This window comes from Balaenoptera physalus (genome assembly GCF_965194825.1).
Source record: "Balaenoptera physalus genome assembly, chromosome: 6".
Classification (NCBI taxonomy): Eukaryota; Metazoa; Chordata; class Mammalia; order Artiodactyla; family Balaenopteridae; genus Balaenoptera; species Balaenoptera physalus.
Genome location: NC_138885.1, coordinates 68,183,363 through 68,197,158, shown reverse-complemented (window position 1 = coordinate 68,197,158; position 13,796 = coordinate 68,183,363). Strand labels below are relative to the sequence as shown.

Sequence of the window (13,796 nt, the reverse complement as noted above, 5' to 3'; positions counted from 1 at the left end):
GGAGCATCCTCCAGTGACTCTTCTTTCGAGTAACAGCTTCTCTCTGCGCCTCCACAAATCCCATTCAAGAAAAAACCGGGGATTTCAGCTAAAACGCACACTGCCCCGCCCCTCCCTGGCTCCAGGAGGCCGCCTCCCGGGCGGCCCAGGCGGCTCCCAGCGGCCCGGGGCAGGAGGGGCGCGCGCCCCCGGTGCCCGCGCGCGCCCGTTGCCATGGGAACGCACAGGGCTACGCCGCCCTAGGGGGAGACGGGAGGAGGCGCGGCGGCAGATCCAGTGGGAGACGCTATCGCAAGATGGCGTCTGCGAGGCCGCGGGATGCAGAGTGAGCGCGCCCCGCCGGGGGCTCTGCGAGACTGCTCCTCTCCCCGCCGCCGCCGCCGCCGCCACTGCGGCGCCGCCTCTCCTTCTGCCATTGCGCCGCGGCCAAGCCTCCCCGCCTCGCAGGTACCGGCGCCCGCGCGCGCTCCGCGTAGTGCACAAATGGCAGCGACAAGTGCCGGCTCGCCGAGGGCTAGCGGGTCCCCCCTTGTACGGGTGCGCCTGACAATAACGCGTAAATAACTTTTTCTTGCAGCGGTGCCCTGCCTCCCGGCCTGCAGCCTCCTCGCGCGCCCGCGCCCCCACCACGCCCCTCCGACTCCCCGCTCGTTCCGAGGTGTGAGCGCATCGGGCCGATGCGGTGATCTCCGGCCGGCCTGGAAGGAGCGCGTGGACCGGCGGGCGGCGGCGAGCAGTTGGCAAGCGCCTTTACAATGGCCCTGACCCTGTTTGGTAAGTGCAGCCGTTTGGCCGCGCCGCCGCAGGTGGGCCGCGCCGCGGGGCTCGGGGCTGTTGGCCGAGGCGCCTGGGGAGGGGACGCCGCAGGCGGTGTCGGGCGCGGGCCGGGGCCGCGGACTTGGGCCGCTCGGGGCCCCGGGCTCGCTCCCTCGCGCCTCTCCCATTGTTTCCTCTCCAGGCAGGGCCGATGGGCGTGTGCTCCCCTTGCCAATTCTGGGCAGGGAGGCTCTGAGGTCCTGGGTGTTTTGTAAACGTAGGATTCTCTAAGATGTCAACTTGGGAGCGAAGTTAGCTGGTTGTTTCCAAACCTATGTTTCTCAAGTCGGTAAATAAAGGTCCTGGAAAGTTTATTCATTTTGAACAAGATGTCTGTGCATCCCAACCTCCCTGGAATTGTCAGATGCCTGTGTTGATTCCTGTTGGATTTGGGGGGAATTTTTTGGACTCGGTATATTCCTTTGGAAACAAGAATGAGTGGTGAATTTATTTTAATATTTGCTAAAATTGAAAATGTTGCTCTAACAAATAGAGTAGACAGAAGAAAGTTGGTACTGAAGGTAAGTAGTCTCAGGTGAATATCTTTGAGTATTTTACAAAAGTGTTATTTCTGTGGTGTAATTACTGTAACATTATTTCAGTGGTTAAGACTTAAAGGTTTTTTTGTTTTGTTTTGTTTTTCCCCAGAGTCTCTAATGACAATGGGTTGGAAAGAAGGACTGAAAAAATACTTCATTTTCTTTTACAGAAACAGACTGTGGTACTTACGTACCTTGCTTTAAGAAAACTCAATATGTGAAAATTTAGATGGTCAAAGTATTCAGTTTTTCAAAGGAGGAAAGTCCAGTGATACATACCTGATAGCTACAAGGACAGTCTTAGTGAGTTACTCACAATATCAAGTTTCCAGTTACATTTTAATAATGTCATTTGATCAGGCACGTTACAGGCATCACATACCACAATGCTTTTTGATGTAAATACTTCAGAGTGAATTAATCTGCTGAAATCAAAGAATTACTTTTAGTTAACAATCTTATTTTTCAAATTAAATTTAGACCCGGAGAGGTTATTTCCCAAGGTCACATGGCCCTTTTGTGGCAAAACTGAGCCTGGGACATAGTCTGTCAATCTTCAGTCTGGGATTATGCTTACTTTGCCCAAATACCCACAGTACTAGAAATGACATTTCTTATTTGGTGGTTCTCCATGAGTGTTTTAAAAATGTTTCTTCTTTCTCTGAAAGAAATAATAAAAATGTCTTGTTTTTCAATACCTTGTATCAAATATGCATTACTTAGTAGAAGCATTCATTTCCTTAAGTGTGGACTTCTTCTGGTATAGAAGTTAAAAATGATGGCTTTACTCATAGTTGATATTTTCTTTTGAAGAAGCATATATCTTACATTGTTGTAGCTAACACATAGTAGTAAAATCTACTGCAGTAAATTCTCTTTAAAGCTATTTTTGACTTTCCTTCCTAAAGAGATAGTCTGCATTGTCAAGGTTTGTTTTCAAAGATAAGATTTACGAATCAATGACTTTTAAAAGACTGACATTCTCGATGAATAAAACAGATAAATTGGGGAGACATGGAGTATGTGATGAGGCTCTTTTAAATGGATTCCTAAATTATTAAATCTTTAACTACTGAGGTAGAGGTGAGGAATGGAAGAGCTTGGAATTTGACCTCTAGAAGAAGGTGCAAGAAACCACTCCCACCCCTCAGGATGAATAAAATACCTTTAAAATTTTAAAGTCATCTTGTGGGAATATAGAATTTAGTTTACAAAATCCAATTCGGTTACAATTTTTAAGAACGTTTCTCTGTTGTAAAGCAAAGTATATCTGTGTGCAGAGGCTGTTTTCTCAGTAATGACAGCGCAGCAGTTGATCTCAAGAGTGTGGCTGCACACCACTCATCAGTCATCTGAGATGTCGGTTAAACATGTCGATTCCGGGGCTTCCCTGGTGGCGCAGTGGTTGAGAGTCGGCCTGCCGGTGCAGGGGACACGGGTTCGAGCCCTGGTCTGGGAAGATCCCACATGCCGCGGAGCAACTGGGCCCGTGAGCCACAATTGCTGAGCCTGCGCGTCTGGAGCCCGTGCTCCGCAACAAGAGAGGCCGCGATGGTGAGAGGCCCGCGCACCGCAATGAAGAGTGGTCCACCACGTGCCGCAACTAGAGAAAAAGCCCTCACACAGAAACGAAGACTCAACACAGTCATAAGTAAATAAATAAATAAATAAAAGAACGTGAATTTCTTTAAAAAAAAAAAAAAAAAAATGTCGATTCCTTTGCCCAGAGACCCACAGAATCTGCGTTTTTATTTTTATTATTTTTATTTATTTTTTATTTATTTTAACATTTTTATTGGAGTATAATTGCTTTACAATGGTGTATTAGTTTCTGCTGTATAACAAAGTGAATCAGCTATACATATACATATATCCCCATATCTCCTCCCTACTGCGTCTCCCTCCCACCCTCCCCATCCCACCCCTCTAGGTGGTCACAAAGCACAGAGCTGATCTCCCTGTGCTATGCGGCTGCTTCCCACTAGCTATCTATTTTACGTTTGGTAGTGTATATATGTCCGTGCCACTCTCTCACTTCGTCCCAGCTTACCCTCCCCCCTCCCCGTGTCCTCAAGTGCATTCTGTACGTCTGCGTCTTTATTCCTATCTTGCCCCTAGGTTCTTCATAACTTTTTTTTTTTTTTTAGATTCCTTATATATGTGTTAGCATACGGTATTTGTTTTTCTCTTTCTGACTTACTTCACTCTGTATGACAGACTCTAGGTCCATCCACCTCCCTACAAATAACTCCATTTCATTTCTTTTTATGGCTGAGTAATATTCCATTGTATATATGTGCCACATCTTCTTTATCCATTCATCTGTCGATGGACACTTAGGTTGCTTCCATGTCCTGGCTATCATAAATAGAGCAGCAATGAACATCTCTGTGTCGTTCCAATTTTAGTATATGTGCTGCTGAAGCGAGCACGAATCTGCATTTTTAGAGGAAGGGGATTTTAAAGGAACTCCCCTGTGATTCTAAGGCACATTCAAGTTTAAGGACTATTATATTAATGATAAATACTAGATTTGCTCAAACTTGCCCAGTTCAAAATAGCTTTTTGAATATGTTAAGAGCAGTCTGCAAGGGTTAGAAGAAATAGATTTTATTTTAGATAGTACTATTTAAATAATTGGTCTTAGTCAGAAGTACCTCATATCCCTTCTTAATAACCAACCTAGAACCGAGGAACAATGAAATAAAGTTCTAAGAGATGGTGAAGAGAAGGTAGGAACAAGAAACTAGACAGGTGTGACTTTTCAGCCATCAAGGTCAGAGCTCCATAGAGTTTCTACCTAAGCCTCCCCAAAGTAACCACTGCCAGAGCTGAGGAAAAAGCATCCTGTCAGGTCATCCCTTGGCAGGAATTTCTGTCATTTATAGCTAAACGGAGCTCTGGTTTATAGCCCGGCCAACTGATGAGTTTAGGAACTCAGTTGCACTTCAGCTAGGCTAGCTAAACCTGAATAGCTCTCTTCTCTACCTGGGTAGAATTGGCTCTGACATTGCCCCTGCTCCCCGCCTTTTTTTCTTCTTACCATTTATTCACCATCATCACTGCCATAGATCACTTCTAATATTTAGGATTACACTGTAATTTCTTACATTCTTTCCTCACACTCTTCTACTGCCATGGAAACCTTTCATTATGCTTCTCTTTTTGGCATCTTTCACTATCCTGACACACCTGCCTATGGGCATCTTGGCAGAGATCCCTTGGAGCAGTTAAATGGGAATGGAGTATTCTTTGTGATACAGTTAGGAAATGTTCTGATTTCCATAACTGTCCTGGCATTAAAATGTATTTTTAAAAAGACAACTGTATATTTTCAGTACGATTTATTTGACAAAAAGCTAATTTTATAGGAAACTCCCACTTGAATACACTCTCTGCTGACATTTTAATTTTTCAGACATTGCTCATCAAGGAATATGAGAGGGAGTTACCTAAGCAGCAGGATGGTCCGATGGTGAGAGCCCAGCTACTTTTTTTAGAATGTTTCATCTTTTCAGCTGTCATTAAAATCACCATCCTTATTTAAGTACTTGTGCATATTCCTTCTTTAACTGGTGTCAAAAAGTTAACATCTCAGCTTAAAATTTTTTCTTTTAATGTTTGGAGACTTGGTACTATGTAAGAGAGATAAAAGAATTATAGTTGTTACAACTCTGTTAGTCACCATCTGTGTACAGTGTAAGAGGAATGTTGGTTATGCAGTCTTTTGAGGCACATCTGTCCCTGCAAATAACCATCCTATAAGCATTCTAATCTTTGAAGATAGAAGATAGTGATATGTGTAATTACAAACATTTGACATATTTGTCAAGAAGAGTTTCAGTTTCTTTTAGATCAGTATTTTTCAACCTTCTTTTTTTTAAATTACCCTCTGTAAGAAGCCTTTTAGACATTTTTTCTTAATTGTTTTCTCCATGAGACTCTGTTTATGGACTGTATGTTTGTCTGCTTTATGCATAAAAAGAGTAAAGTTTTTTGACTCCCAGAAGCTAAGTTTTGCTCCCTTGAGGGCATTCTTATCCCCATTGAGAATACATGTTTTAGACTAATCTAAAGCAATCTTAAGATAATTAGTTAGGCAGAAAAATACTGTTTGGTTGTGCTTTATATATAATATAATATATATAATAATAGTTCTGAAGGAATGACATAAGGATAGTAAGCTATGTTTTTCACCAGATTGATTTAACTTAAGTATTAACAGTTTGCTTCATCTTGAGAGCAGCCGTGACACAGAGTTCCTTGCTGGGGCTGGGGTGTGCGCAGCTTTTCTCAAAAGTCCCTCTAGTAATGATAATATCCTTTGATATGGGTAATTGATGTTTTCTCACTCTTATAAAGTGCCAGTAACAGCACCTTTAAAGAACTTTTTATCTGCAATATATAATCTAAATGAAGTCACTGAACTTGCTTTGCAAACCCGATGAAAGACAAATTCTCGAGTCTGGCCTTTGCAACCAACTACCGGTCATAAGTCATTCTTACATAGAAAATGATTCCCATAAACTTTGATTTTTTTATTTATTAATATTATCCTACTGTACTTAAAAAACAGAGTAGGAAAAACTAAGAAAGCAGAATGATGTAACCATATTTTATATTGAAAACTGATATTAAAAAAAGAATCATGTCTGATAAAATAAAGTTACAAATATACATTCCTAATTTAGCTCCTTATATTTAAAAAGCAGGATGAGTACTTTGTTAATATACTAAAACCACTGCTTTGTGTACTCTAAAAGGGTGAATTTTATGGTATGTGATTTCATCTCAATATAAGATTGTATTAATAAAATCATGGGGGGAGGGTAGGAAATCAGATTGAATAGAAGGAAAATTTACTTCACTTAAACTGTAAAAACAGAAAATACTATTTTTATTTTTATTTATTTTTAATTTGTTGTTGTTATTGTTGTTGAATAACAGCTAATTTGTTCAGGATATAAGCTGATCACTTTTGTTCCAGCATCTTCTTTTGCACAGAATCTTGCACACATTAGGCAGTCAAAAGATACTTGCCAAATTGAATTAATGCTTCCCTTGTGACTTTCTGTATTATATTCAAAACCATAAAATAATGTCTGACGCCAAACCGTTAGATTAAAAGAGCCAGACACCATGGATTGCAAATAGAAAAAACTTCATTCAGAAAATACTATTTTTAAAAGAGTGGTTTTACATACAGGAAGCTTTAGAACGCTCCATGTTTTTAGAAAGTTTTTTTTTTTCTTTTATTCCCCAAGGAAGAAAAAACAAACTTAAAAATTGATACGTTAAGATACCCCTACCTGTTTTGAATGGTTGTTTTAAATTTAGAAAAGCAAGCACTTCTTGGAAAGACTTACTGCCAGACAATGGAGTAGTTTGGGGGAGAAGGGAAGATGAGTCAGGCCAGGCCTGCCGCCAGCAGCTTGGTGGCGTGGGACCACCTCATTGTGTTTCATCCAGCTGTGCTGAAAGTGGTTCCTTTCCCTTTCCACTGGGACTTTTTACCTTTGGATTTCATTGGACCTTGTATATTTCACGGTGTAAGGCAAGCAGAAAAAGGATGTTGTCCAAGAAACATATTATCTCCACTGGAATAGATTTTTATGACCACAAACTTGACATTTCAAAAACGGAATGCGTCCTCTTTAAACTGCTAATCTTTCCTGATTTTCCCATTTCTGCGATTAACACATAGCTTCAGCCTTTATTCTTTCTGTCTTGTACTTTTTATACAGAATGTTGTTTTTCAGCTCCTTAAGGGCTGTGAGATTACTTTGTCAGAGATGATTTTAGGATTTGAAGTAGCCTGTAATAGGGGGGACAGACAACAGGTATGTGGGTAGATGTCCATTTGAGGGTTATGTAAACATCTGCCTGACTGAAATATTTCCCCTGCAGGCCTTTTATGGCAAATGAATTTTACACCATTATATTAAAATTAAAGCGTGATTTTTTAGCGTATTACCTGTAAAGAATAACATGCTAAATATAGATACTTATCTTCATATAGCATGGAAGAACAATTTTAATTTATGGACTGAAGATCTTAAAGTAGTAAGACAAACAAGTGTTTTGACCGAGGGAGCTACACTGTAAGAGAAAAGAAAGTGGTGGAAGTTTTTGTTTGGAGGGTGGGGCATTACTAAGAGGGACCTGTGTTGTCGGTGGTGGTGTAATAAGCAAAGCAGTATAAAAACTCAGGACATCTGGGGTGAGGGGGGAGGAGTGGATGATAGAGTGGGAGAAGGAAGCAGAAACAAGAAGCCTACTCTTTCATAATTTTCCTGAGGAGTAGCTCTGTAGCCTGGGGTGTATTTTCCTGTTTAGTGATTTGTTTACTCATCTGTTTGATGAATCGAGGGTCTAATATGTGCCAGGTATATATTAGTTCCTGTCCTCAAGGAACTTATCTATGCAGTGGATGGTGACAGAGAAAAATGTGTAATGTGCCAGGGGGCTAATGCTGTGAAGGAAAATGAAGCAGGGTGAGGAGGACGGGGCTAGCTATGCAGCAGAGTGGGCAGGGAAGGCCTCACAGCAAAGGTGGATTTTGAGCAGAGACTAGAAGGAAGTAAGGGAAAGAGTCCTGTGAAAATGGGGAATCACCTCGTGGAACAGGCTTTAAGGCAGGGATGTGCTCAGCAGTTTTGTTTTTTTTTTAACATCTTTATTGGAGTATAATTGCTTTACAATGGTGTGTTAGTTTCTGCTTTATAACAAAGTGAATCAGTTATACATATACATATGTTCCCATATCTCTTCCCTCTTGCGTCTCCCTCCCTCCCACCCTCCCTATCCCACCCCTCTAGGTGGTCACAAAGCACCGAGCTGATCTCCCTGTGCTGTGCGGTTGCTTCCCACTAGCTATATCTATTTTACGTTTGGTAGTGTATATATGTCCATGCCACTCTTTCACTTTGTCCCAGCTTACCCTTCCCCCTCCCCATATCCTCAAGTCCATTCTCTAGTAGGTCTGTGTCTTTATTCCCATCTTACCCCTAGGTTCTTCATGACCTTTTTTTTTTTTTCTTAGATTCCATATATATGTGTTAGCATACGGTATTTGTTTTTCTCTTTCTGACTTACTTCACTCTGTATGACAGACTCTAGGTCCATCCACCTCACTACAAATATCTCAATTTCGTTTCTTTTTATGGCTGAGTAATATTCCATTGTATATATGTGCCACATCTTCTTTATCCATTCATCTGTCGGTGGACACTTAGGTTGCTTCCGTGTCCTGGCTATTGTAAATAGAGCTGCTCAGCAGTTTTGAGAAACAGGGAGAAGGGCAACGTGGCTGGAGCAGAGTGAGCCGGGGAAGTGCTAGGAGGTGAAGGCAAAGAGACACCTGGGGGAGGAGTGTTGGGGGTCACAGATTATGTAGGGCCCTGACCGTAAAGCACGGTTAGGACTTCAGATTTTACTCGGAGTGAGGTGGAAAGCTCGTGGAGGATACTTCCATAGCATGAAGTGCAGAGGAAAGGGCTTAGATTTTGGAATAAGAGAGCTACGTTTAGTCCTTTCTCTGCCAAGTGTCAGCTCTAAATCCTAGTCTCATTTTCCTTATATGTAAACAGGGGCTATTAATTCCCTTAACAAGGTGGTTGAAGATACATAGTAGCTAATATTGTTACTAATATTATTATGATAACTATTAGCAAAGATCCAAGACCAACAGAGTTTCTCTGTTTTTTTCACAAGTCTGTTGACCCACTTGAAAAAGTGGTTCTGCAATATTTCTGTTTGTATGTGTGGCTAAATACATGTCACATGCCACTGTAGACTTTGTCTGAGAATGCTCTGGTAGAGCTCTGGTTCAGGGAGGTACAGGGAAGAGCAGATAGATTTCTGATAGTGCTGGGCACTTGGTACTTTCTAGTGCACTCTGAAAATGTAAAAAATACACTGGCCAAGGCTGACTTCTCTTTTGGGAGGTAATCCAGAATATAGTCAGATCTAGCCTCAGCCCTCGTGACACTTAAAGTATATCAAGGACTGTGAGCTCAATGGCTGGCACATAGTAGGTGCTCAATCCAAATTTATTGAGTGAATAAGTGAACGAGCGAAGAATAAACATGTAACAGTGGACTGTCACTCTATACACTTATCCTGTGAACAACCTTGAATCAGTTTAAACACTTATCTTTTTTCTTCCTTTATTATTTTGGGTTATTCTTGCTTATTGTATTAGTGTCCATAATTGGAAACTCAAACCTGCCTCTTAGAAATTTATTAGTCTAACAATTCACTTCCCTACCTGAAATCCTCCAGCGAGTCCCCATCACCATTAAGTCCAAATTCCCTAGTTTGCATATAAGGCTGGCAAGATAGGACTGCTGCTGGGAGTTCCCTGGTGGCCTAGTGGTTAGGATTCCGGGCTTTCATTCCGGTGGCCTGCGTTCAATCCCAACCACAAGCCACTCAGTGAGGCCAAAAAAAAAAAAAAAAAAGATAGGACTGCTGCTTACCTATTTGGCCTCATATCTTATCCCCTCCTCAGAGTCTGTGCTTCAGGCATGCTGAAGGACTTGAAGTTTCAGAAGGGATTGTACCCAGCGTGGCTTTGGCATCATTGCTCAAGCCCTTCTTTGCCCCACTCCCCCTCTATACATCTCGCGAAACTCAGCTTGAATAGTCATCTCTTCTGTGTGGTCTTTGTGAGTTAGTTACACCTTTTCTGCCTCCATAGTGCTGTATATATGTCTCTGCCCTGCCACTTTTCATGTGGTGATATAATGGTTAGTTTATATTGTCCTATCTTCCCCATTAGGTGAAGTTCCTTAGTGGGAAAGCTGTGGATTTCTTTCTGTCCTTAACAACTGCCACTGTGATGCAGCCACTCAATAGCTAAACAATAAAGGTTTGAATGAATGTATGATGTTACAGTAGTCTACTGTATTCCTTAAATTTGGAAGTTAATTTTAAGGCCCAAATCCATATGATACACACTCTCTATTTTTCATTATTTTTTTGTTCATTTCTTCATTTTAAAAAAAATTCGGTAAATGTGCCATCATACCATCCCTTGGTTCCATACTCTAATATGGAATCCCCAACTGGAAGCTTGCAGAGGCTTGAATAAAATGGAAATCTCTCTGGGAGCAGATTCTTTGAGGTTTAAATATAATATTACTAAGCATCCGCAGATGTTTCTAAATTATTTGGTATAATTAGATAACAAATTCCGCTTCATTAAACTATTGTTCCTTTTCATTTCAATAGTACAAAGGAATTGCACATAAAGTAGCTTGCTTTGTTCGTGCTTTACCCTCACAGTAGCGAACATAATCAAATTGAATAGGAATTCAGTATGAAAATGGCTAACTTAACCTTTTAGAGGTCAGAAATAAAAACAATATAATCCTCTCATAATAATAAATTTGTGTGCTACATGAGCATTCCTATTACTTTTCGTGTATTCATTAGAAGAGCAGATACATGCAACAGTTTCAGCATTCATATTTTTAAGTGGAAAGAAAAGGAAAATTTTATTTATTACTTATTAATACCTCTCATTGTTCCAGAAAGAATTTGAGGTGGTTTCCAAAAAGATACAGTGCAAGAGTGTTAAAAACAGTAAGTGTGGGAATTCGTTTTTCTCTGTCTTGTATCATTAGTTCCTTCCTGTCCCCTGAATCCTGGATCATTTCCCTCTGATTACAGCCGTGCTTTCCTATTCTGTATGAGGGCGTTAGAACCCTCTCATGCCATCCTAAGTTATTAGTGGCCCTCTTCTTACCAGAGGTTTGTTGAAATGGCATTCTGTATACCCCCCCACCCTTCTCCTCTACACTCTCTCTTCCCGGCCACCATATTTTATCATTATTGGTTATGAGACATTTGTGAATGTCATTAATCTCTAGTGAAAAAAAGATTGACCACTGTGAAAGGAAAAACTTTTCTGACACTTGTTGAAACAACAAGGAAGACTTTCTTCAAGACTATCACAATAGGAGAGCGAGATCAGGCTTGACTCCGAATATAAGAACAAGTGGGGATTTATAGTCAAGGAGCAGATTGGTGGGGGGGTGATCAGTGGATGGAAAATTACTAAGAGGAGACAAGGATAGGGGGAGTTCTTGTTAAACTGACCTATAACAGGATTCTTGCTGAGGGCAGGCCAGGTGGTCAAATATCAAGGGCCGGGAGCGAGGAATTTGATTAGGTATCAGGAGGGATCAGGTATCAAGGGTTCGGGATTCTTTCTAAAGTGACTTAGAATTGTTGCTAAAACTGGGCAGTGCAGGCTTGGCAAGGCCAGGGGTGAAGGTTGAGCCCTTTAGAAATGGGCTTAGAGGAGCCTAACTAAAGTTTGGTCAAGAAGAGCCTCCATTCTGCTTCTGTTTGGAAGTGCTTTATCAATTCATAGCCAGTAAACAGTGGCTTCTCCATAGTCATCATGTTTGATCTTGTTGCACTATTTGCTATTTTTGATTGCCTCTTTCTTCTTGAAACTTTTTTCTCGTCTTTCAAACACTGTATTCTCTAGCTATTCTTTTCTTCCCTTTCACTGTTCCTCAGTTTTCTCTTGTTTGCTCCCCTAACTGTTACTGCTTTTCAGGAATGGACCTTCCTTTCTCACTTGGGAATATATAGGCTTCAGCAGTGAGCACTGTGTGGGCGATTCCCAAGTCTCCATCTCCAGCTCTGCCCTTCCATGCCCTCCAAATCGCTCTCAGGATTTCCTGCGGACACTTCTGACTCCACACATTCCCAGCCCCAAATCCTTAGCTTTTGCCCTTCTGTCCTCCCTCCCCTTGCCTCTAGTACCCAATCAGCTGCTAACTCTTGCAGCTTGATCTCTGCAATAGCTTCCGTTCTATTCCTTTCTCTATTTCCAGCTCTTGCTCTGACTTTCGTTTCAGTGCCGCAATTCATACCCTCCGCCTCCTGCCACCCATTCAGAAGGAATCCCTTCATCTTCTGAATTCTTTATCATTTTATCCATGAATCTCCTGTGACATTTGTCAATGTGTTCCTTTCACAGTAGTAATGTATCTTTATCATATGTTTTCTAGGCTGATGGTTCCTATAAGGGAAGAGTCATTCTCATTTCTGTACTCCTTACCATGCTTGCTTGGCACAGTACTTCACACATAGCAGGTGCTCAAAAAATACTTAAGCGAATAAAAGAGTTATTAAACCACAGTACTTCCATAGTTGAACAGTTTCCAGGGTAGAAATATAAAGCATTCTCTAATTTTTTCTATAACTTTATAATACTTGAAACAAGTTAACAGTAGTAAGCATATCTCAGAATCTCTCATATATTGTTTTTGTTGTCTGATGATCTTATTTTCAGTCTTTAAAGGAAGAAATGCATATATTCCTGCAGTATTGATGCATGTCAAGGGCAGATATGTCATTTACTTTGTGATTGGTTGCTTTTGTTAGCTTGACTTTTTCCAAAAGTTTCTGGTGAAATTCTGGTTGAATTTATACTGCTTTTTATTCTGTAGAAATCCTCTTAATCCTGGAGAAGGGGCACTAAACAGTAGATACTACACACACAGGGCTTGTTAATCTAGGTTGTTTTGCTGGTCCCTTTAATGTTGCATTGTGTCCAGTATTCACCTGAAAACAGAATACTCTTCCTCCTTGTGGAGAGACCGTGCTAAAAGTAAGAGACATGATGGGTTCTCCTGGTTTCATATATGTTCTCTGCTCTTTTAGACTTTCTCAGGCCATTAGCAAGGAGATGGTGAAGAGCCCTACCTTGTTCAAGCTCCCTTTCAGGACTCGGTGGGTTAGCCAAATTCATAGGACATTTGTATATTAGTCCGCCATTTGGAAACTAGCTTATTAAGGGTTTCTAAAGTTGCTGAATAGAAGTCATTAAGCAGTGGACCAAAAAGCTAATGCTAGTGATTGTTTTTCAGAATGTGCTGAAACCCAAAAAGAAAGATGAAGTCTGTGGTTTATAGGACATTTCATGTATTGACAGTAATACTTCATTTAATTGTGAAAAATTTTTTTATGAAAATGATTTTGCCACTCCTATAAGTTGCTTTTGGTGATCCTACCTATTTAAGTCTTTGGATGACATTTGTTAGTATTCTCAGGTTTAGATGTTATAAAAATGCTCATTATGTATGTGTGCAAAGTATGTAGTTAAAGATGAGAGCCATAAAAGCAAAGTTCGTGTGTTTTTTCTTCTTCATAACGTTTAAAAGTGAACCAGAGACTTTTAAGTTATATTCTTTGAATAAGAAATGATTCTCAACTTGTCATTTCACTCTTTTAGTTGAACTTAAAAGGATAAATTATTTCTAAAGAACAAGAAAAAAGAACAAGATGGATTAATCATACAGTAATAAAAAGAAAGGAGGAAACAGACGTTGCTCTACAGTAGGGAGACTTGCAGAATACTTAAGAGGCCTGTCATCCTGAGTTTTCCAGACAGATGGCTCTGCAGTTCTCTGGAGAGAC

General features: G+C 40.8%; 1 protein-coding gene across 4 annotated transcripts in view; it reads left to right on the top strand.

Annotated features, from left to right (window-relative positions):
* The first annotated feature begins 240 nt into the window (after positions 1-240).
* Positions 241-13,796, top strand: part of CHN1 (chimerin 1) — a 201,601-nt gene continuing 188,045 nt past the window's right edge. The window contains exons 1-2 of one of the 4 annotated variants that reach the window (XM_082465445.1): positions 241-447; positions 578-774. In XM_082465445.1, the coding sequence (XP_082321571.1) occupies positions 756-774 (19 nt within the window). In that variant the 5' untranslated portion in view covers positions 241-447; positions 578-755. The remainder of the gene's footprint in view (positions 448-577; positions 775-13,796) is intronic. The other 3 variants (XM_082465446.1, XM_082465447.1, XM_082465448.1) reach the window with 3 other exon arrangements.